The sequence below is a fragment of the Microcaecilia unicolor genome, chromosome 1 (genome assembly GCF_901765095.1).
Source record: "Microcaecilia unicolor chromosome 1, aMicUni1.1, whole genome shotgun sequence".
In the NCBI taxonomy this organism is placed as follows: Eukaryota; Metazoa; Chordata; class Amphibia; order Gymnophiona; family Siphonopidae; genus Microcaecilia; species Microcaecilia unicolor.
Window position 1 is genome coordinate 309,118,689 of NC_044031.1, and position 23,742 is coordinate 309,142,430.

The 23,742-nt window shown below is 43.7% G+C and overlaps 1 protein-coding gene across 4 annotated transcripts in view; it reads right to left on the reverse strand.

The window, feature by feature from the left end:
* PLA2G6 (phospholipase A2 group VI) overlaps positions 1–23,742 on the reverse strand; it is a 207,512-nt gene that overhangs the window by 65,286 nt on the left and 118,484 nt on the right. For all 4 annotated transcript variants that reach the window (XM_030208256.1, XM_030208274.1, XM_030208248.1 and 1 more), the window contains 3 exons: positions 13,506–13,669; positions 1,156–1,306; positions 431–567 (listed from right to left, as the gene is read on the reverse strand). In XM_030208256.1, the coding sequence (XP_030064116.1) occupies positions 431–567; positions 1,156–1,306; positions 13,506–13,669 (452 nt within the window). The remainder of the gene's footprint in view (positions 1–430; positions 568–1,155; positions 1,307–13,505; positions 13,670–23,742) is intronic.

Sequence of the window (23,742 nt, forward strand, 5' to 3'; positions counted from 1 at the left end):
AAGAATAGACAGAAAGAGCAGACATCCATTCAGGAAGAGACCATGGGGGAAAAACAGGTTAAGGGGACAGCGCTTAAGAAGCCATGGGTGACTGCAGGAGGCAGAAAGTGCAGGAAGGCAGGAAATCAAAAAGGGGCTATCAAAGGTAGTATTTAAGATGGGACCAGAAGGAGATGGCAGCAGGGAGACGGCCAAGAAAGGGACTACAAAGGGGAGAGAGAAAGAAGGGGTTACTCAGGTCTGTGAATAAAGAATTGACTGCTGGGGCAGCTGAAAAGGGAGCAAGACTAATGGAGAGCAACTGGACTGATGGAGAGAGAGATTAATAGGTTAGCTTGTGGAAGGAAAGGCTATGAGGAGGGGTGGGGAGGACAGTTGCAGAATTACCCTCAACAATTGCAGCCCTGCATCAAGATAGGGGACCTCTTACCTTCTGGTTTTGTGAGGGGGCGAAATGAAGCAGCTTTCTTATAAGGAGACTCGCGTCCAGTTCCAAGAAGGTCATAATTACGGAATAAGTGGAGTTCAGCAGGATGCCGGTCAGCGAGGGTCCCAGTCACCATCACCCTGCAGAAAGCAAAAGCATATTAAAACCTTGTTTCTGTTAGACAAATAAAGTCTCAGACTCTTGCAACACATAGGGCTTTTACTACCCCTCTCTTTTGGGGCAGAACAATCCAGTAGTTTTTATTGTGGTTAATGAAATGGTCCCAACACCCTGAACACACAGCAGAATTATTATCACACTTCTTGTTCCTTTCTGAGGGTCATTTGATACTGCCCTGCCTGAGTGCCAATTCTAAGAGGGCAGCACAGTCTCCATAATATCAGGCTGTGACACTGGCACCCAAATCCAGCTACTGATACTTCAATAGCCCATTTTCTGAAGGAAAGGGAGCAAGCAATAATCCCTCTAAGCTATGTGGAAGTCTTCCACCTACATTCCTGCCAGTGGGGTTGCTGTTTCAATGTCACATTTTCAATAGCAATGGACAGGCAGGACTCTAGAGAACCTGCCTGTCTCTAGCAATTGAAAACATGACCTTGAAGCACTACCCCCTACTGGTAGGACTGCAGTTGGAGGACTCCCACACATCCTAGAGAGAACACTGGGCGTAAGGACTGATTTTAGGGGTTAGGAAACAGGAAGCTTACTTTGGTTTCTTTACATCTGCCATTTTGGTGTGCTCCCCAAACTCTCTCTTCAGGAACACTTCCAGAGGCCCTGACTCATAAGGCCGTGACCCCTTGAACACCTCGTCCTTCATGCGGAAATAGAGACAGCGAAGATAGTCCATGGATTTACCTGTAACAAATGGTCAGAAACTGTCTGCAAGGAAAGCTAGAAAAGGTAAGGAAATAATTCACCCCTAGCCAGGTACACTGACTCATCAACAACACAATTATGACAAACTATCATTCCATCGCATCCTGTAACTTAAAATTCCTGGACAGGTGTAATATTAAATCCTAGCAGGGGTCATAGTTAAAGAAAAGCTCAGCGCGATTCAGTCATAAAATTCTTCCAAAGACAAAACACATCAAAGAATAAAGGTCTTGCTAAACCTTGTAAGGGTACTGGATGGGAACCTAGGTTAAACGAAGATCAAACATCAGAATGATTAAATAGCACTGTGAAAGAGGCTTTTAAAGCCAATAAAGGCATCTTTAAAAGACAAAGTGGATGCAGGAGGAAAAGGAGTATACATCCTGGCAAGTTCGATATTTATGATTAATAACTCAGGCCTAAGAGAATTTGAAGAAAAAGTTACCATAGAGGCAAAAAAAAAAAACCTACTAATAAAACCTTTTTTAAGTAAATCAAAGAAAGAATCCAGAGGGAGTCAGTTGAACCACAGAGAGGATCATTTTATAAGTGGCTCAACCATATAGAACAGCATTTTATGTGCTCAAATACATTCTTATAAAAGTGGCCAGTGTATATGCACATAAACATAAGTACATAAGTAGTGCCATACTGGGAAAGACCAAAGGTCCATCTAGCCCAGCATCCTGTCACCGACAGTGGCCAATCCAGGTCAAGGGCACCTGGCACGCTCCCCAAACGTAAAAACATTCCAGACAAGTTATACCTAAAAATGCGGAATTTTTCCAAGTCCATTTAATAGCGGTCTATGGACTTGTCCTTTAGGAATCTATCTAACCCCTTTTTAAACTCCGTCAAGCTAACCGCCCGTACCACGTTCTCCGGCAATGAATTCCAGAGTCTAATTACACGTTGGGTGAAGAAACATTTTCTCCGATTCGTTTTAAATTTACCACACTGTAGCTTCAACTCATGCCCTCTAGTCCTAGTATTTTTGGATAGCGTGAACAGTCGCTTCACATCCACCCGATCCATTCCACTCATTATTTATACACTTCTATCATATCTCCCCTCAGCCGTCTCTTCTCCAAGCTGAAAAGCCCTAGCCTTCTCAGCCTCTCTTCATAGGAAAGTCGTCCCATCCCCACTATCATTTTCGTCGCCCTTCGCTGTACCTTTTCCAATTCTACTATATCTTTTTTGAGATACGGAGACCAGTACTGAACACAATACTCCAGGTGCGGTCGCACCATGGAGCGATACAACGGCATTATAACATCCGCACACCTGGACTCCACACCCAACATTCTATTCGCTTTCCTAGCCGCAGCAGCACACTGAGCAGAAGGTTTCAGCGTATCATCGACGACGACACCCAGATCCCTTTCTTGATCCGTAACTCCTAACGTGGAACCTTGCAAGACGTAGCTATAATTCGGGTTCCTCTTACCCACATGCATCACTTTGCACTTGTCAACATTGAACTTCATCTGCCACTTGCACGCCCATTCTCCCAGTCACAGAAAAGTGCTAACACCTACTTTTATGTAACAGACGAGCATGCACCTATTCTTTCTGACACGTGTGTACACACAGTTGCACATCCTTCAAGGAGATGCAATGAGCATACTTACTTTCCCTGGAGCTATTTTATAAAGACAAACAGATGTGGAGAGTAATTTTATAACAGGATAACATGACCAAGGGTCAAAAGCAATGTTCTGGGATGGTATTTTTATTTTAAAAACTTGTAACCTGCTTCATCTATCATTCAGAGCAGAAAACAGGAAAACATACATAATATTCACATAAACATAAAACTCCAGTTCAATTAAACAGCCAACAATAAAACAACTGCATCATCTACAACCCCTCATCCTTCTCACAGTTCTCCCCCTCACTCAAGGAGAAATTAGGTCTTACCTGATAATTTTCTTTACATTAGTCCTTCCCACTATTCAAGAACCTGTGAGATAGTTGTGTCCATTAACCAGCAGGTGGAGATAAAGAACTGAAAACTGAGATGAAACATCTCTTTTGTTTCTGGCATCCAGTTCAGCTCCTCAGTATTTACACAGACAAGCAGCAAGGATAAACTCAGAATAAACACAACCTTAAACAATTCACTAACCTAACACTAACCAGACAAGCAAATATGTGTGGACCTCTCTCATTTCTGGCCAACTTGTGGCGAACAAGAGATATGCAGGAAGTCCCATGAAAGGTGACAGTTGTTGTTTGACCCATTACTTTGCACAGACTAAACATCTCAGAAACCTCAGGTGGGCCTCTGGAATAGTGGGAAGGACTAATGGAAAGAAAATGATCAGGTAAGATCTAATTTCTCCTTCCATTACATAGCTTCCCACTATTTCAGAACCTGTAGGATGTTCGAAAGCAACCCCTAGAGTGGGTGGGATCCTAGCACTGCCGCCCTGAGGACTGAAACCCCAAAACTGGCTTCCGAGCACATCGCAACATCCACCCTGTAGCGCTTGGCAAAGGTATGTAGTGTCAACCACGTTGCCTTCTTGCAAATATCCACCAGAGACAGGAAGGTAGTCTCCACCCAGGATGTCACTGTACTTCATAGAATGAGCCCACAAGGTCCGAGAAGCCTGCTTCCTCACAAGCAAATAAGCTGACGTGATAGTCTCCTTTAGCCATCTAGCAATTGTGGGTTTGGAAGCCATGAGGCTAAGTCTCTGTTTTCCAAAAAGTACAAATGGTCTGTTCGATTTGCAAAACTCATTCGTGGACTTCCGTATATTTAATGAGGACTCTAAGCACATTGAGAAACTTCAAGGAAGAATACTGAGCCTCTTGTCCTCTCTGCGAGAAGATGGAAGCTCCACAGATGGGTTGAGATGAAATGCTGATACTACTTTCGGAAGAACGGAACCATGCGTGTACCTGCGGAAGATGGAGAGGTCCCCTTTCCAGCAGTCGAATCAGGTCTGCATACCACAATCTCCGTAGCCATTCTGGGACTATGAGAATTATTTGACCCCGGTGTAATACGATCCTTTCAACACAAGGCCTATCGTGGGCCACATCGGAAAACATACAATAGATGTGTCTTCAGCCAGGGCTGCAGCAGGGCATCGATCCCCATCAAGTCTGGTTCAAGGCTAAGAACTTGGGCATTTTGGCATTCCTTTTTGTCGCCATCAAGTCCAGAAGCGGAAAACCCTCAATCCACGATCACCTGGCTGGACAATTCCCATTCTCAAGAGTCCAAGGAATGCCTGCTGAGAAAGTCTGCCTCAACATTCATGGACCCTGTGAGGTGAGCTGCTGACAGAGAAGATTTTTCACTGCCAACTCATGAGGGAGGCCGCCTCTACTGTCATTGGATAACTGCAGGTCCCACCTTGATTGTTGATATAAGCCATCATTACTGCATTGTCAGAGAAAACTCAGACCAGGGCCCCCACTAAAAAGGGAGCAAAGTCTTGTAAGGCATTCAGCAATGGCCTGACCTCTAACTGATTTATAAACCATCAAGACTCCTGTTCCATCCAGGTGCTCTGTGCTAGATGGAACTTGTAATGAGCTCCCAACTTGCTGCCATGTGTTGTCACCACATCCCATTGTGTTAACAGAAAGGGAGCTCCGATGGTCAAATTTGTGGACGACAGCCACCACCACATACTCCGTCTGGCAACCAGCATCCAAGGAAGATGAAGGTCATGCTTCTGTGACACCAAAGATCAGTGGCTGAGAATAGATTCCTGTAACAGCCGTAAATGAGGCCCTTGCCCATGGCACCCCTCCACCACCATCATTGAATCCAGAAGCCGGACATAGTCCCAGACTTGGGCCTGCCTTGACCAAGGAGAAGACAAATCTGTTGAACCAGCTTTGACCTCCTGCGCTCCATAAGAAAGATCCTCTCCCATGCTGTGTAGACTAGAACGCCCAGATACTCTAGTGTCTGTGATGGAGTTAGTCTGTTGTTCTCAAAATTGATCACCCAACCTGACTGCAGAAGATGGACAACTTTATCTGTCGCCACCATGCTGTCTGAATAGGATGACACACGAATGAGCCAGTCATCGAGATACGGGTGAACTCCGATTCCCTGGCGCCGAAGCAAGGATGCTACCATCACCATAATCTTGTTAAACATTCTTGGAGCTGTGGCGAGACCAAAGGGCAAAGCCCTGAAGTGGAAACAACGATCTAGCACTGCAAAATGTAGAAACCTCTGATGCAGGGACCATATAGGTACGCCTCCTTGATATCGAGACGGTGAGAAATTCATCCGCTTGAACTAAGGCTATGACTGTTCTTAGTGTCTCTATGCGAAAGCAGGACACTCGGAGGCAGCAGTTTAGATCTAAAGCCGTACTAAATGTGCCTTCCTTCTTTGGGACAATGAAGTAGATGGAGTATCTGTCTTGTCCTCGTTCAGCTTCGGAAACTGGAACAATGGCCTGGAGCACCAGCAAGGAATCTATGTTGGCATGAACCTCAACTGCCTTGGTTCCCTTTCCACAAGGAGACTGCAAGAAGAGAGGAGCAACCACGCGGGAGAACTCCAACTTGTAACCATCTGTAAAACTATCCAAAACCCACTGGTCTTAAGTTATTTTGGCCCACCCAAAACTCCTGAAGGCGTCCTCCCACTGGAGAAAGAGAAGAGTGGATCAGCCTCGCATCATTACGAAGCTCCAGAGGCATTGGGCATGCATGCTAGCTGACAAAGGAGGACTTCCTGTCTGTATGGAAAGAAGAATGGCATGCCTGAAAGTGAGACTTCTGACCATATTGCTGATGACCAGGAAGGTATCATCTGCTGTCTTGAAATCGAGATCAAGAGTCCCCTGAAGACTGATGACCAGAGGCTTTCAGCTTATCCTCTGGCAACCACTGTGGCTTAGTTTCCCCCGGTTCTTTCATCAAGTAACTAAGATCTTTTCCAAACAGCCACTTGCCCTAAGAGGGCAGTTTAACTAGACATGACTGACGCTGTTTCTGAGAAAAAATATCCGCCAGAAGGCGGAGAACTCTAGACGCCCCACGGACAACAACAAGAAATAAAATAAAAGTGGGACGACGACCAAGGATTCCAAAGACTGAAAGGATATATAATAATAAAGATGTTTATTGAGGTATAAAGACTCGACACAACGTCGTGTTTCGGCCGTTAGGCCTGCATCAGGAGTCTATAATCAAATTTTAAATACATAAATTATAAAAACAATATGAGATTAAAATATTTTAAATTAATTTTATAATTTTAAATATTATATAAAAAAGTATGTATTATAACAAATTAGATGCATTTAGAATGAATATGAATTTAAACGGATGATTAAATTTTTAAGAAAATAAAACATTTAAATTCATCAAAAAATAAAATAAAACCTTCCATATTTAAAAATATGTAAAGACAAAAAATGGTGTGCTTGTATCAAAATGATGTGCATATAAATAAATAACAATATGTAAATGAATTCTCATGTCTATATCATCTGCTGTCTTGAAATCGAGATCAAGAGTCCCCTGAAGACTGATGACCAGAGGCTTTCAGCTTATCCTCTGGCAACCACTGTGGCTTAGTTTCCCCCGGTTCTTTCATCAAGTAACTAAGATCTTTTCCAAACAGCCACTTGCCCTAAGAGGGCAGTTTAACTAGACATGACTGACGCTGCTTCTGCCCCCCCACCAACGCCGCAACCAGAGTTGCCGATGTGCCATTGACAGCCAGAGACGTACTGCGGGCCGTAACCCGTAACATACCATAATTAGCATCCACAAGTAGGCCAACCTGGTTTCCAGCTGGGTGTTATGGAACCCGTCTTGTGTTGCCCACTGCCGATACCACTTCAGGCATGCCCTTGCCACGAACGAGCTGCACACTGTTGCTTGAAGAGCCACAGAGGCCACTTCAAAGGCTTGTTTCAGTGAGCTTTCAGGTCTTTTAGGGCAATGCTCCCTTCCACCGGCAAGGCGGTCTCTTCTTAGTCATTTATTTTTTTCCTCCAGAACTAAAGGGTAGAGGTGGGCCACGGCTCTTCCCATTCTCAGTCCCGCACCCAGTAAGACCTATTCTACTGTAATCAGGTCCAGAATGTCTGGATGCATCAGGAAGGCCTTAGAAGGACCTCTAAGCCTCCTCATGATCGATGAAGATGGAACTCCTGATGCTGAAGCAGAAGGCTCCTCAATGGAAAGCACTGCCAGTGCCTCAGAAATAAGAGCAATGAGCTACTTTTCATGAAACCTCAGTATTTTCTGATCTGCCCCTCCTCAGGAGAGAGCTCTCACTCCTCTAACAGCTAATTCAATGATGGCTGAAGCACCTTGCAGCAACTCTGATTATCCCTGCTTCAGTAAATACGCCTGGTGCAAGAGTAATACAAACTGTAGAGAAAATAACGTTGCTCCTTACTGCCAGTCAGCCCTGACAAAATAGCGCCCGCTCCCATGTTCTCCTGCATCAAACTGAGCAACAGCCCTGCCGGAGATTCAAAGACCCCAGCATATTTCTGAATATGTGCTGTCACCAACTGTTTCCTCAGTGTCCTGCAGGATTCCCAGTTTGCACGCACTGGAATGCCCCAACACCAGCCAGCGGGAACACTGCATAACTAGTTAGGGGGGTTCCCTAGGGGTCTGTGCTGGGACCGCTGCTTTTTAACATATTTATAAATGACCTAGATATGGGAGTAACTAGTGAGGTAATTACATCTGCTGATGACACAAAGTTATTCAAAGTCGTTAAATCGCAGGAGGATTGTGAAAAATGATCTTACGAGACTGGGCGTCTAAATGGCAGATGACGTTTAATGTGAGCAAGTGCAAAGTGATGCCTGTGGGAAACAGGAACCTGAATTATAGCTACATCATGCAAGGCTCCACATTAGGAGTCACAGTCCAAGAAAGGGATCTAGGTGTCGTTGCTGATGATACGTTGAAACCTTCTGCTCAGTGTGCTGCTGTGGCTAAGAAAGCAAATAAAATGTTAGGTATTATTAGGAAAGAAATGGAAAACAAAAAGGAGGATGTTATAATGCCTTTGTATCACACCATGGTGCGACCGCACCTCAAATATTGTGTGCAATTCTGGTTGCCATCTCTCAAAAAAAAGATATAGTAGAATTAGAAAAGGTGCAGAGAAGGGTGACGAAAATGATAAAAGGGATGGGACCACTTCCCTATGAGGAAAGGCTAAAGCGGCTAGGGCTCTTCAGCTTGGAGAAAAGGCGGCTGAGGGGAGATATGATAGAGGTCTATAAAATAATGAATGGAGTTGAACGGGTAGATGTGATGCGTCTGTTTACACTTTCCAAAAATACTAGGACTAGGGGGCATGCGATGAAGCTACACTAGTAAATTTAAAACGAATCAGAGAAAAGTTTTCTTCACTCAATGTGTAATTAAACTCTGGAATTCGTTGCCAGAGAATGTGGTAAAGGCGGTTAGCTTAGCGGAGTTTAAAAAAGGTTTGGCCGGCTTCCTAAAGGAAAAGTTCATAGACCATTATTAAATTGGACTTGGGGAAAATCCATTATTTCTGGGATAAGCAGTATAGAATGTTTTGTACTTTTTTGGGATCTTGCCAGGTATTTATGACCTGGATTGGCCACTGTTAGAAACAGGATGCTGGGCTTGATGGACCTTTGGTCTTTCCCAGTATGGCAATACTTGTGTACTTATGTCTCCCCAAGAGTCGCCATTCACTCTGACTGATACAAGCGTAGCATAGTGTGTCCCAAGTGGTGAGTCAGGATCTCTCCCCTGCACCAAGCAGAACTTGCAGTCCTCCAAGTAGTTCGGAGTCAAACTTACCACTGCCAGCAGTTTCCCCAAGCTCACAGTGCACAAGTTTTACCACAGAAGCGCAAGGCTCAGAACTGATACCCTGTTCTACGTTTTCCTGCAAACCTCATTCCCTCTCCTTTCTTTTTTAAGGAGAGCTCCACAGGAAACAGGGAAGGGGGGGGGGGGGGGGGGGAGAGAGAGAAGCAAATTCACAGGACACCAGAGACAGGGATCTGAAGACCTCCAGATATGACTCTGCAGACTCCAGTGACCCGCAAAGCTCAACTGGGGATCAGCTGATCAACTGGACCAAGAGCAAAGCACTCAGAACCAGAGGCTGAAAAGTGTGTCCATCCACCTGCTGGAGTTACATAATGGAAAAGCATGCTTAAACAAATAAGCCTTAAGATGTTTTTGTAAAACTTAAATAATAAAGACTGTTCATGCAACTTCTAGGGCAGGGCATTTGAAAGTGTAGCACCTGCTATAAAAGAATATAAATGAAACAGAAGCCCTGTAACTATTAGTCTCACTGCATGAAATGAGGGAACACACACTTCTCCCCTGAACACAGCTGTAGTCCTGGTGAAAATGGACAAAACGTGACCATCCCAACACAAAATGAGCAGCAGAAATTTGTGCAATCTGCAATGCCCGAAGATGACAAGGTGGCGTACCGAAAAAGAGAGCACTACAATAGTCAAGCCCAGACATAATCAACAATTGCACAACAGTTCTAAAACTGTCCACCGTCAGTAAATCCTACAACCGTCTAACCATCAACAGTTAAAAAAAAAATACTCCTAATAATTGTTTGTAAATGCGATTTAAAAGTCAAGGAAGAATCCAACACTAACCCCAAATAACAGGCTTCCTCCAAAATTGGCAAGACCATAGCAGAAAAATTATGCATCTACATTAATGCATATATACAAATATCCAGCAATGCTGGATAAAGTGGTTACTGTACCATTGTTATATGCTCAGTTTAACCCTGCTATTTGGCAGGCCTTAACTTATCCACAGTGGCTGAATGTTGCCGTTATCCGAATAATTTTCAAGGCCCACCCTTGCTCCACCCTCACCATAAGGATAACACTGGACCATTTAGGTAGCTTTTCAGCTCAATACTATCCATACAGTGATAGAAATCTAAGGACAGAAGAGTGCTCCTCTAAGGATATGCTGCTGAACATACTTGTATTGAATAAACTGGGCCCTAAATTACTATCTACATAATGTTTAGCCCTGCCCCCTTCCTAAGGCATTAGTCTTGGTCACATAACAAAATGATTGGTCAAAATTTACACACTGGCTGGACTCCATTTTTGAAAGAGAGAATGATTTATGCAGTTGAACTCTGAATGTAACCACATAAATCTTTTTGAAATTAACCTCAATGTTACTACCGTATTTTATTGTAGGGTTCCCAATAGCCTGGCTTGGCTGGTTTTTCATAAAATGGGGCTAGCAGGACTGAAATGCAAGTGCTGGTTATCTGCAGACTGCCAGCTTCCAGTTATGTTTCTATGTTAGGTGAGGGTCTGTCCATGTTCTCTGTATGTGACTGGGGTAAAGGATTCTGCTAGCATTCTTGCGCAGGGATCTATGGCAGTCCTGTTTGCTCTGTTTCCCCATACAAAGAGCATATGTAATATAGGACCTAGTATAAAGCGAAGATACTTACCTGTAGCAGGTATTCTCCGAGGACAGCAGGCTGATTTTCTCATATGTGGGTCGACGTCCGCGACAGCGCAGGAAATGGCAATTTTTTAAGCAAAAAATATGCATACATAAAAGATTTTGCCAGAGTTTTTTGGCGCGAAATTGCGTGCACCACGCATGCGTGGACTTCATGCCTGTCGCGCAAGCGTGTCCCTTCAGTTAAATCAAAAAGCAAACAAATAACAACTCCAAAGGGGAGGTGGGCGGGTTTGTGAGAATAATCAACCTGCTGTCCTTGGAGAATATACCTGCTACAGGTAAGTATCTTCGCTTTCTCCGAGGACAAGCAGGCTGCTTGTTCTCACATGTGGGGTATCCCTAGCAACCAGGCTCACTCAAAACAATGAACACTGGTCAACTGGGCCTCGCAACAGCGAGGACGTAACATAGATTGACCTGAAACTATAAACAACTAACAGAGTGCAGCCTGGAACAGAACAAAAATGGGTCTAGGGGGGTGGAGTTGTATTCTAAACCCCGAACAGATGCTGCAGCACTGACTGCCCAAACCGGATCCCGCAGCCAGCGCCTCTCAGACACCTACTTCCAAGGGTCACTGCTGCACAGCACAGGTACTTTATTATTTTTTTTTTTTATTTAACCCCTCAGGGTTACACTAAGTAAAGGCTGCACTGCAAATATTCCACTGGGAAAACTGAACAAGCTGGACTACTACAGATCCTTACACAGAAGGGCTGGTTTGAGAGATGCAGAGGCCAAGGGCAGAAATTTGAGAACAGGCACCAAAACAAATTGGAAAGCTGCATTCTATTCAGTTTTGGGAAGGTATGAATGATGGCCCTGCAAAGAAACTCCATGCTAACAGAATATCTCATCTCAGTCGCAAACACACACATAACACATATAGGCCTCCACCAAGTACAGAATGAGTTATTACAAACTAAAAATAGAAATGTATGTGGACAATAATTAAACTCCAAGGATCCACAATCTGAATGCAGTGCAGCACCACAGAAACAGAAAGAGATGCACTTCCCTCCCCATACTGTACAACAGTAGCGTAGCCAGAGTTTAATTTTTAGATGGGCCTGGAGGTGGACTGGGTGGGCACAGGCCTCGCATTTTCTCTCCACCCGCTACCAACCCCCCTCCCCGCCGCCGCCACATTTCCTCTCCATCCGCTACCCCCCCCCCCCCCCCCCCCCCCGCACATGGTCAGTTCTGGTCATTTTTACTGACCTGAAGCGTCGTTCTCCCTCCAGCACCGGTGATTCCCATAGCCAGCCTTCTGCCAGCGCACGTCGTCGGAGCCTCTTCTCAGGCGCGTCCTGCCTACTCTGCAACTTCCTGTTTTCCGCAAAGGTGGGACGCAGGATGTTGCAGAGTAGGTGGGACGTGCCTGAGAAGAGGCCCCAACGACGCGCACTGGTAAAAGGCTGGCTATGGGAATCGCCGGTGCTGGAGGGAGAACGGCGCTTCAGGGAAGTAAAAGTGAGCAGACCACACGGACGGGGAGAGCGGGCAGAAGAGGCTGGGCGGGCCTGGAGCAAAAGTGGCTGGGCCTGGGCCCGTCCAGGCCCACCCGTGGCTACGCCCTTGCTGTACAAAATATAAAGGTAGCATCTTTCCCCCTTCCCCACCAAGTCTCTTTCCACCACCCTTTCTGCAGGTCTGGCACGGCTCCCTCTCCTGCCACCTCCCCCCCAACATCAGTCCTACAATTTTGTCATGAATTCCCAGTAGGAGCAATGACAAAGATAGGCTGTCTCCGGTATGCCCCTGGGTCTTCCCTCTGTCGCATCCCGTCCACAGTAAATTTCATGCGAGGAGGTGGGATGGGGCAGAAGGAAGATCCAGGAGCAAGTCTGCAGGATCACTGGGGTAGGGGAGGGGGGAGGGAGCTAATGAGAGGGGATGCCAATGCAGATGGAAGGGGCTACTGCAAATGGCAAGGGGATGGGGAAGGCCAAAGCAAGTAGGCTCAGGGCATCACAATCCCTTGAGCTGGCTCTGAAGTATATAGTGGTTAATGGAGAAGGAGAAATTCAGCAGTCAGTCATATGTCTGACAATAGAACTTATATTGGCTGTAGAAGCAGCTCATATATATTTTAAAGAAAATGTATTTCCAGTCTCATTACTTTGCAAATATCCAGGGAGCTGTAGATACAAATATGCAAAAAGAAACACTTTTGATGCATTAACTTTACTCAGTGGCGTAGCCACAGGGGGGCCTTTAGAGCCTGGGCCTGCCCCCCTCCACATACTTTTGGCTTAGGTACCCCCCCCCCCCCCCCACACAACTGGAGTACCCCTTTGACTAACTGGCGAGGATGTCGAATCCCCACCAGCCAATGAGATCCGTGGCCAGAACTGCCCCAGCACGGTCTCCGCAGGGAAGACGTCAATAGGCTCCCTTCCTGCGGCCAACATCAGCACACCTCACGCATGCTCAGTTCGTGCATGAACTAAATATGCGTGATGTGTGCCGATGTCAGCAGCAGGAAGGGAGGCTGCTGACTTCTTCCCTGCAGAGGCAGCACTGAGACAGTTCTGGCAGTGGATTCTCATCAGCTGGCGGGCATTGGACATCCACACCAGCCATCAGCACAAGTAAGAAATGTGGCAGCACTAACAGCTGGGTGGGGGGGGGGGGGGGGGCAGGAGAGAGGAAATGCTTTGCCCTCCAGAAATCCAATGTTGGCTACCCCCATGCTTACCATGCACAATGGCCAGAGCCAATATGCCCCCTGTACTGGTCCCTGAAATCCAATCAAACAATTCTCGGATGGGTCTGCCTGCCATTTTCTCAATGGCCAACAGCAACTGGATCAGCACAAGACCTCGTATCCCTCCGCCATCCAGACACAACAGACGGTCCTGACTGAAGAAGGTTAAAAAAAAGGTGGGAGAGTTTAGAATCAAACTGTCCATTTCTATTCAACTTGTTTGTTAATTTATCACTTTTAGAAACAATCTCTATTCATCCAAAAAACAAGCCAATGACATAGATATCTCGTTATAAAATGACCCCCAAATATATCAACTGAAAGCCCCTTTATCATCCATACTGGCAAATATTCAATGTAATGCCATTCTTATAACTTTATATAGATAAGAAATTCACACCTATATTAAACAGCAGTTATCTGTACATGGGCCATTGCTGAATGTATGCATATAAAACTTTAAACTGATATATTTGGGGGTCATTTTATAACGAGATATCTATGTGACACGTCCAAAAGCATACCTATAAGAGAAGGGGTAGGAAACCATGGTCCTTGAGAGTCATAACCCAGTCGGGTTTTCAAGATTTCCACAATGAATATGGATGAGATTGATTTGCATGTACTGCTTCCATTGTATGCAAATAGATCCTGTGTATATTCATTGTGGACATCTCAAAAACCCAACTGGATTGTGGCTCTCAATGACCGTAGGTGCAAACTTTCCAGACATGCATGAAAAACAGGCACATGGAATCTTGCAATCTTATAAAAGCCCTTTTCCATATACCAAGACAAGCTTTACAAGCACAAAAAGCTTTAAAAAATTATCCCCTACCTGCAGAATCTTATTGTGTGTGTGTGTGTCTGTTTTTTATTTTTTTATTTTTTTTTGGGGGGGGGGGGGGGGGGAGGATTGGGAACCAGGGGAACAGAGTGACCAAAACTGTTCTCACCTGTTTTATGTTGCTTCAGTGATGTTCAATGGAGAAATTGTTATTGACATCATGGGTCCATAAGAAGTCTGTAAAAGTTATGTTTCAACTTCTGCAACTTTTTTTTTATTTTTTCACATAAAAGGATAGGGCTTGGACTGTTGCTCTAACAGAATTCATTAAAACCTCATTTTTAGTTTCTGGTGACTTGAGTCACCTTTTCCCCCAGATGATCACATTGCTGCAATAGAAAAAGGCAGCAGATAAAAACCAACGGTCCATCCAGTCTGCCCAACTCTCACACTCATTGTTAATTCATGATTAAATCAACAATGAATGTGATGTAAAATACTTGATCATGGTCTTTCTTTGGCATTTATGGGCATAGACCATAGAAGTCTGCCCAGCCCTATCCTTATTTATTTGTTGCATTTGTACCCCACATTTTCCCACCTATTTGCAGGCTCAATGTGGCTTACATAGTACCGTCAAAGGCGTTTGCCCAGTCGGTTGATAACAAATACAAGGTTGTATAGTAATCGAATAAGGTATATGTGGAGGGTCGGAAGGGGTAAAGATCGTGCGTTGTCCAGTACAATCATTAGTCATGCTGTGTTTCTGGGTGAAGAGGTTTACGCAGGGTCGTTGGGGTAGGCCTTTTTGAAGAGGTTGGTTTTTAGTGATTTCCTGAAGTTCAGGTGGTTATGGATTGTTTTCACCGCTTTTGGGAGGCCATTCCATAGTTGTGCGCTTATGTAGGAGAAGCCGGATGAGTAAGTTGTTTTGTATTTCAGTCCTTTGCAATTAGGGTAGTGTAGGTTTAGGTATGGTGTTGACGATCCGACTATTTCTTATTGGTAGATCTATAAGGTCTATTATGTATCCTGGGATTACGCCATATATAATTTTGTGGACTAGAGTGCAGATTTTGAAGATGATCTGTTCTTTGATTGGGAGCCAATGCAGCTTTTCTCGAAGGGGTTTGGCACTTTCGAAGCAAGTTTTGCTGAATATCAACCTGGCTGCTGTATTTTGTGCGGTCTGGAGTTTTTTTGTGAGTTGTTCTTTGCATCCCGCGTAGATTCCGTTGCAGTAATCTGCATGGTTTAGGACCATTGATTGTATTAGGTTACAAAAGGTTTCTCTTGGGAAGAAAGGTTTTGATCGTTTGAGCTTCCACATTGAATAGAACTTTTTCTTTATTACAGAGTTTACTTGACTCTCGAGAGTAAGGCTGCGGTCGAGTGTGACGCTGAGTATTTTCAAGTTGTCTGAGGTAGGGAGGGTGTGTCCTGGGGTATTTATGGTTGTGGGTTTGTACTTGTTGTGTTGAGAGGAGAGGATGAGGCAGTGTGTTTTTTCAGTGTTCAATTTCAATTGGAATGAGTTTGCCCAGGAGTCCATGATGTTCAGGCCATCATTAATTTTATTGGTTATTTCTGTCAGGTCATGTCTGAAGGGGATGTAGATTGTAACATCATCTGCGTAAATGAGCGGGTTGAGGCCTCAATTGGAAAAGGACTGTGCCAGTGGAATCATCATCATGTTGAAGAGTATTGGTGATAAATGGTGATCCTTGAGGTACTCTGCAGACTGCTTTCCACGGTGGTGATATGTTTGAATTTGATTTTACTTGGCAAGTTCTGGTGGTTAGAAAACCTTTGATCCAATTAAGTACATTTCCTTCAATCCCGAAGTGACCAAGTAGTAGAATGTTGTGGTTTACCATGTCAAACTGGAGGAGGAGTATGCTTTTACCTATGGCTATCACTTGGCCAGGAAGGTGATTAGGACAGTTTCGGTACTATGTTGGGAGCAGAATCCTGATTGTGAATTATGTAATATTGAGAACTTGTCCAGGTATTCCGTAAGTTGTTTGGTCACCAAACGCTCCATCATTTTTACTACTAGTGGGATAGACGCAACTGGGCGGTAGTTGGTGAGGTCGTTTGTGCTTTTCTTGGCGTCTTTTGGTATTGGGGTGAGTAGGATTGCTTGTGTTTCCTAGTGGATTCTTGTCAGCGAGATAAATTCCCCTGCATAAGTTTGTCTAAACTGGGTTGTTCCTGATGAAGGCCAGAAGCGGGTGAAACGATATGGGCCCCGTTGAACACAATTAAGCAGTTGGAATGAGGGGTGATTAAGCCAGCTAAGGAAAGCTAAGTTATTTTATGCTATAGCTGTGCTTTTGGAAATATTTGATTCTCAGTGAAAATGTTTGCATTATGAGAAAATTCTGATTGTAAGCATGTGAGATTAATATTCTTCCCCAATGAGAGAGATCAGACCACGGACACCAAAATCTTATATAGATAACGGGTCTTGTTGGTCAGACCTTGGTCAATACCTTGGTTTCTGAGGGTAATTCTCATGCTTTCAAGTATTGTATGCCATTTTATGACCTTTTGGGATTGAATTTGGCTGTTGTTTAGTTTGTTTTGTGAGTAGGATGTTGCCATATTCCTCAGGGAAGAGACCTTGTTGTAAAATGAAGTTTAGGTGGGATGTGAGGTCTGCTATGAAGCGGTCGGGGGCGGATTTTAGTAAATAACTGGGGCATATATCCAGTTTGCAGTGGGTCTTGGCGAATGTGTGAGTCGCTTTGTAACTGAATCGGTGTTGAGGAGAATAAATGTTGTCCAGATACGGTCAGCTGGGTATCCATCAGAGGTTAGGTCCAGATCGTTGAGGAAGTTTTCGATGTCGGTGTTGTGATGAGGAAGTGTGCTGTGTAATTTTATTATTTTTTCGTTAAAGTAGTTAGCAAGTTTGTCTGCGGGTGGGATGTCTCTGTTGGTTGTGGTGATAGGGGTGGTGTCTAGTAACTTATTTAATAGTTGGAATAGTTTCTTCATATCTTTGTAATCCAGTCCTAATTTTGTTTTGTAGTATGACCTTTTGGTTTGTTTCATTGCATATTTGTATTTTCTATGTGTTTGTTTCCATGCGTTGAGTGTATGTTCATCTTTTATTTTTCTCCATGTTCGTTCAAGTTTCCTGGATTGTGTTTTGAGTTTTTTTAGTTCGTCATTGAACCATGGTATAGTGTTGTCTTTTTGATATTCTTGTTTTTAAGGGTGCTATTTCGTTTAGTACGCTACCACATCTGTCATCCCAGCACTTGAGATAAAGTATGGAATCAGTCTGTGTTGTCCATTCGTTGTCGTATATCTGTTGCCAGAATACTTGTGGATCTATTTGCCCTCTTGTCGTGTAGGTTGTATGTTCTGGTGTGTGGTTTCAGCTCTTCTTCCGCCAGTTTAAAGTTAGGTTCAATTTGTAATGGTCGGCCCAAGGTGTTGCTGTCCATTTGATGTCTTTTAATAATAGGTTATGATCTGTGGACAATTTGTGTGATAGGAGATCCAATGTGTGTCCCTTGATATGGGTAGCTTGTATGTGAGGCCATTTGAGATCCCAGGACTGTAGGAAGTCTTTACATTCAAGTACGTTAGTGGAATTAAGGTCTTGTTGGTGACGGTTGATGTCGCCTAATATAGTGTGTTGGAGTTGTTTACACAATTGTTTGATATGAAGTCCATGAAGATGGGCTGGCTTTCATTTCAGTTCCTTATGTTCCAACTACTGGAGTTGCTGTCAAAGCCCACTCCAACCTGTCTTGTCATTTGTGGGACAAAGGGTAATAGTCTGCCCAGCACTGTAGTTGCTGTCAAAGCCCTTTCTAGCCCATCCTAAACCAGATTGCATATATGGGGGACAGAAAGTGCAAGTCTCCCTGGCACCAGCCCTAGTTCGTTACAGCTGGAACCGTCATCTAAGTGTCACTCGCATAGGCATAGTTTGCCTATTTCTCTGGGGGGGGGGGGGGGGGAAGCAAGGGATAGAGGTCAGATTACAGGTGGAGAGAAAATTTTCTGCCCTCCCCTAAAATGGGCATTGATTAACCTATTCCCTTCTCCCTCCATTACTTTTGTTTTAACTTTCTTTGTGTTTCACTTTATCCCACTATACTTTTCCATTTGCCTCTCTCCCGTCTACTTATACCCCTCGCTCCTCACCTTTCCACACACATTCTACCTCCTCGCCTCTTGATAATTCCCTTTTACTTCACCTCTTTCTCCACCCCTCTCTTCTTGCTTCTCTCCTCGATACCACCCTCCTCTTCCTTCCTTCCTTCCTTCTTTCTACTTTTGGCTTTTCCTGCATCATTCCTCCCCCATCCTTATCTCAGCAATTTTTCCCTCCCCTCTCATCTCTCTTCTTCCCCCCACTCCTCACCCTCCCTCTTCTCTTGCTTTTTTTCTCCATCTCTTTACTCCACCTTCTCTTTCTTCTCAACCTCTTTCCTTCTTATTCCTCACAGTCTTCCCTCATGTCTTTTACTTTTCAAGGTTCTAGGTCAGTTCCCACCCACCAATTCCCATCTGGACAATTTCCACCTAGGATAATTCCAACTGAACCAATTCCCACCACAACTCAAAAAATACAAAACATAAAAGGTACAATCTCCCTCCCTACTCTTCCAGATCATAGCCCCTCACGCCCCCAACATTATCTTTTACACATCCCTTTCCCCTTTCACACATCAAGTTCATGTGGGGCTGGGGGATGCCCCCCACACTCCCAAAACTAGGTTTCAACCTAATTCATGTTTAATCTAGGATCTAAATGTCATAAATAAGTTAATATATAAACAGATAAATACAAACTGAAGTTCATGTGGGGGAGGGGGGGGCAATACCCCCAACACACCCCCAAACTAGGTTTGAATGTAATTCAGTCCCACAAAATGACACACTGATTAAGATTAACAAATTAGCAAATTACTACTCTATCTATGCCCCCCACCCCACCCCCAAAACTAGGTTTCAATCTAATTCATGTTTAATCCAGGATCAAAATATCATAAATAGGTAAATAAATAAATACAAACTGAAGTTCATGTAGGAGGGGAGCAATGACATCCCCCACAAACACCCAAACTAGGTTTCAACCTAATTCAGCCCCTCAAAATGACACACTGATTATGATTTATAATTACTACTCTACCTACAAAAAGTTATTCTGTTATTATATGTTCTCTGTAAACATCCGTATGCTGCTCTAACTTCCTTGTTCCAGACCTGATACAAGAAAGAAGCTACGGTTGGTTAAAAAAAAAAAAGGCTAGGGAGGGTAAGAAATGACTAGGTGAGGGGGGGGGGGGGGGGAGTCCTTGGTGGGAATTGTCCTGGGGGGAATTGGTGGGTGGGAACTGTCCAGGTGGGACCTCGCCTGATACCCTTTCCACCTTCCCAGCACACACCTCACTCTCTTTTCTTTGCCTTCCTCCTCCTGGCACACTCTCTCTCTCACTCTCCAACCCTTTCTGGCACACCATCTCCTCCATTTCTTTCTCTCTCACCCCCCACCCCCCCAATCCCCTTTTCCTGGCACTTTTCCATAGTATAAAAGTCAGATGCTGCAAATGAGGATTTCTGCTCTGTAAGTAAAAAAAATCTTTCAGTTTTGTTATTTAGCTCTCTGAGGATTTTTCTAAGCTCTTTTTTAGATTTCACTTATTTATTCATAAGGCTGAGTGGAAACTATGGGCTAGGTTTACTAAGTGGCACTATGGGCACGTTAGCGTTTTTGACACGCGTAAATGGTGTACACGTGAACGCTAATACGCCCTGAATTATTTAGGTTTATTTATTCCTTACTAGAGTAGTATGGACCAGCCACCCCCTAATAGGTGGAATAAATAAACCAAGGCTACGTAGGTATGAGAAATGCAACTGTTTATTACTTACCAAGCATAGATAAATAGTAAATTCTCTTAAGAGTACAGCCAATTTGCAGGGATAAAAGACCCAAGGCTACGTATGAGAAAGCAATAGGATTTACGCCTTATAAGAAAAACAATCCTTTTATTATTACTTGCCAATGCAGATACAATTGATTAGTTTCTCATGGGAGAGCAGCCCTGCTTGCACAAAGGTACTGGCTGTGACTGTCTCCAAAGAAGTAGGAAATACAATCACTTATATACTACGTTCATTAACATAACAGGTCATACATAGGTAATCTGAAAATCACACTTATTGGATATAAGATAATATTATAGTTAACACTGTTTGGCTATTATAATAATGTGGTTAGTACTTTCTGGAAAAGCTAATAATGGACTAGCTCTTCTTGGAAGACAATGGGGCTCATTTTCAAAGCACTTAGACTTACAAAGTTCCATAGTAACCTATGGAACTTTGTAAGGCTAAGTGCTTTGAAAATACGCCTCTAAGTCATCTTCCTGAGGAGTTATCTTGTTCTATTTTTCACTAAAACATCAGTGACCACCATGTTGCTAAACCATGTTACTCTGTTTTTCCATCCTCACCCCTTCCTCATTTCTGCTTGCACCAGGGTATCTCAACAGATCATGAGTTGAGCCACACTGGAGTTCAGGCCAGTGTCACACAAGCTCTGGCCTGTCAGTTTTTATAATCATTTTAGGCCTGAACCAATGTTCATAGGTTCATTTTCTACAGCCCATAGAAATGTATAGGCGTGTTAGTGTTTAACGCGCCTTAAATTTACAGGCACATTAAAAACGCTAACGCACCTTAATAAACATACCCCTAATGGGCCTCTTTTACAAAGCCATACTACCAATTCACAGTGCGGCAAATGAGAGAAAGCCCATTCAATTTCTATGGGCTTCCCTCTCATTTGCTGCATGGGAATCACTAGTGCGGCTTTGTAAAAGCATCCCTATTTAATTAATAGGGGAGAATTTGTCCTTGGTCCTTATTATGTATTTGTCCTGACTAGCCTCAATGTTATACTACTTTCTTATCTGTGCTACATATAAAGTGTGTCCTTATTTGCACCATCTAACTTATATCAAGGTCTTTCCTTTTTACTGAGATGCACAATGCACTACTATGGCTCATAATTCACTTCTTTTATAATTCACCTGTCTTTTATTCTTGACTGCTATCTTGAATCCTTTTTTTGTTATAACTTATCCATATATGTATTTTGATTGTATGTTTCTACTATCTTTTTATTATTACTTTTTTATTATTATTTTATTGATGGAACTAAATACTTTAATTTCGTTTTTACGTATTGATTTCTTGATCTATATGTCTTATTGTGCTATACCCGACGCAGCCTTCAGACTAGACACGGCCACGACAGGTTATTTTTAAATAAATTATTTGCTGTATGACCTTCATCTGGGATTTTAAAAATTAGTAGGGTAATGGTCCCTATGGACCACCCCATTTTTCTGAAAATGCACTCTCTCCCATCCTCTCCTCCAGCACTCCCTCTCTTCCTCTCCCCCAGCACACTCTCCTCCTCTCTCTACTGTCAACAGTGAAGCAACAAAGAAACCCTGCAAATGTGACACTCCGAAGCATACCATACCAGAACCAAGAATTCAAAATCCACCAGCCTTAATACATATGGTAAGTCAGGAGTACACCTCCATTGAGATAGAGGAAAAGGCCTCCTACAGATTCTTATACACTACCTACATATTAACAAAATCCATATACCATCATCAACTAGTAAAAATAACAGACTTCAAAGTTAGAAACAAATACGTAGTCAAAATTAAATGGAAACCCCAGACTGTTAACAGTAGAACACTGAAGAAAGAGAAACAAATAACATTTTCTCCTGTACAGAACAAAATAAAAGCAATGCACATTTTCAAAAGCGACATTTTTCATTCTCTAAAGATTGAAAAATAAATATTTTTGTACCTTTATCTGTTTTTCTAGTTAGATTGGACCTAGTCTATCTTTAGCATTTCCTCTTATTTTTGTTTAAGTGCTTTTCCAGGATCTTACATCCATTTTCTGTTTCTTCACTCCACCCATCTTCTTCCCTTCATCACTCTCTGAAACTGATCCTTCTGTTTCAGCTTTTTTTTCCACTTCTCTTATCTGCCTTTTTATATCTTTTAACTAGATTTTATTCCTCCTTTTCCCTCTCCAGCCCTGTCTCTCTCTCCACTTCATATACTTACTTTTCTAGTCATCCCATTCCCATCTTTCAGCCAGTTTCTAGTCCCCCAAGTCCACCCTCTGTACTCATACCCTATCCAGCTTCATCCTCTGCCTTTCATACAAATACAAGGAACTTATATTCCGCAACATGCCCAAATGATTAGGTGCCGATGATCAAAAGTAAACACGAGTGCTAGAGGCCACTAGTGTCAGCATTTACCCAATGCCGAAGAACAAACATCTGGCGCAAGCACACAGGGAATACCGTAGAGCTCATTTGAAAAACATTTAACTGTAGCTCTCCGTTATTCCACGCGTATGATCAGAGCACTGTGCTCTGATCTTACATGCCAAATAGCACATTAACCCTATGCCAGCTCGGAGATAGCGTTAAAGCTCTTCTCCCCACCTCCCAGTACATGACAGTCAGCCCAGGCTACCACCGTCAGTCCTGAAGTCTTGCAAGGCTGCCATTGGGATGGGGGGGGGGGGGGGGCACCGAACTGGTCTGCAAAGGGCCCACAATTGCTAAGACTGGCCCTGACTGCCAGCTTCATTCTTCCAGCCCCTAGCTCTTTTCTTCCAATGCCCAGTCCCATCACCTCATAAGTAATGCCATACTGGGAAAAGACCAAAGGCCCATCAAGCCCAGCACCCTGTCCCCGACAGCGGCCAATCCAGGTCAAGGGCACCTGGCAAGCTTCCCAAACGTACAAACATTCTATACATGTTATTCCTGAAATTGTGGATTTTTCCCAAGTCAATTTAGTAGCGGTCTATTGGCTTATCCTTTAGGAAACCGTCCAAACCCTTTTTAAACTCTGCCAAGCTAACCGCCTTCACCACGTTCTCCGGCAACGAATTCCAGAGTTTAATTACACGTTGGGTGAAGAAAAACTTTCTCCTATTTGTTTTAAATGTACCACACTGTAGTTTCATGGCATGCCCCCTAGTCCTACTATTTTTGGAAAGCGTGAACAGATGCTTTACATCCACCTGTTCCACTCCACTCAATATTCTATATACCTCTATCATGCCTCCCCTCAGCCGTCTCTTCTCCAAGCTGAAAAGCCCTAGCCTCCCTAGTCTTTCTTCATAGGGAAGTCGTCCCATCCCCACTATCATTTTCGTCGCCCTTCGCTGCACCTTTTGCAATTCCACTATATCTTTCTTGAGATGCGGCGACCAGAATTGGATACAATACTCAAGGTGCGGTCGCACCATGGAACGATACAACGGCATTATAACATCCTCACACCTGTTTTCTATACCTTTCCTAATAATACCCAACATTCTATTTGCTTTCCTAGCCGCAGCAGCACACTGAGCAGA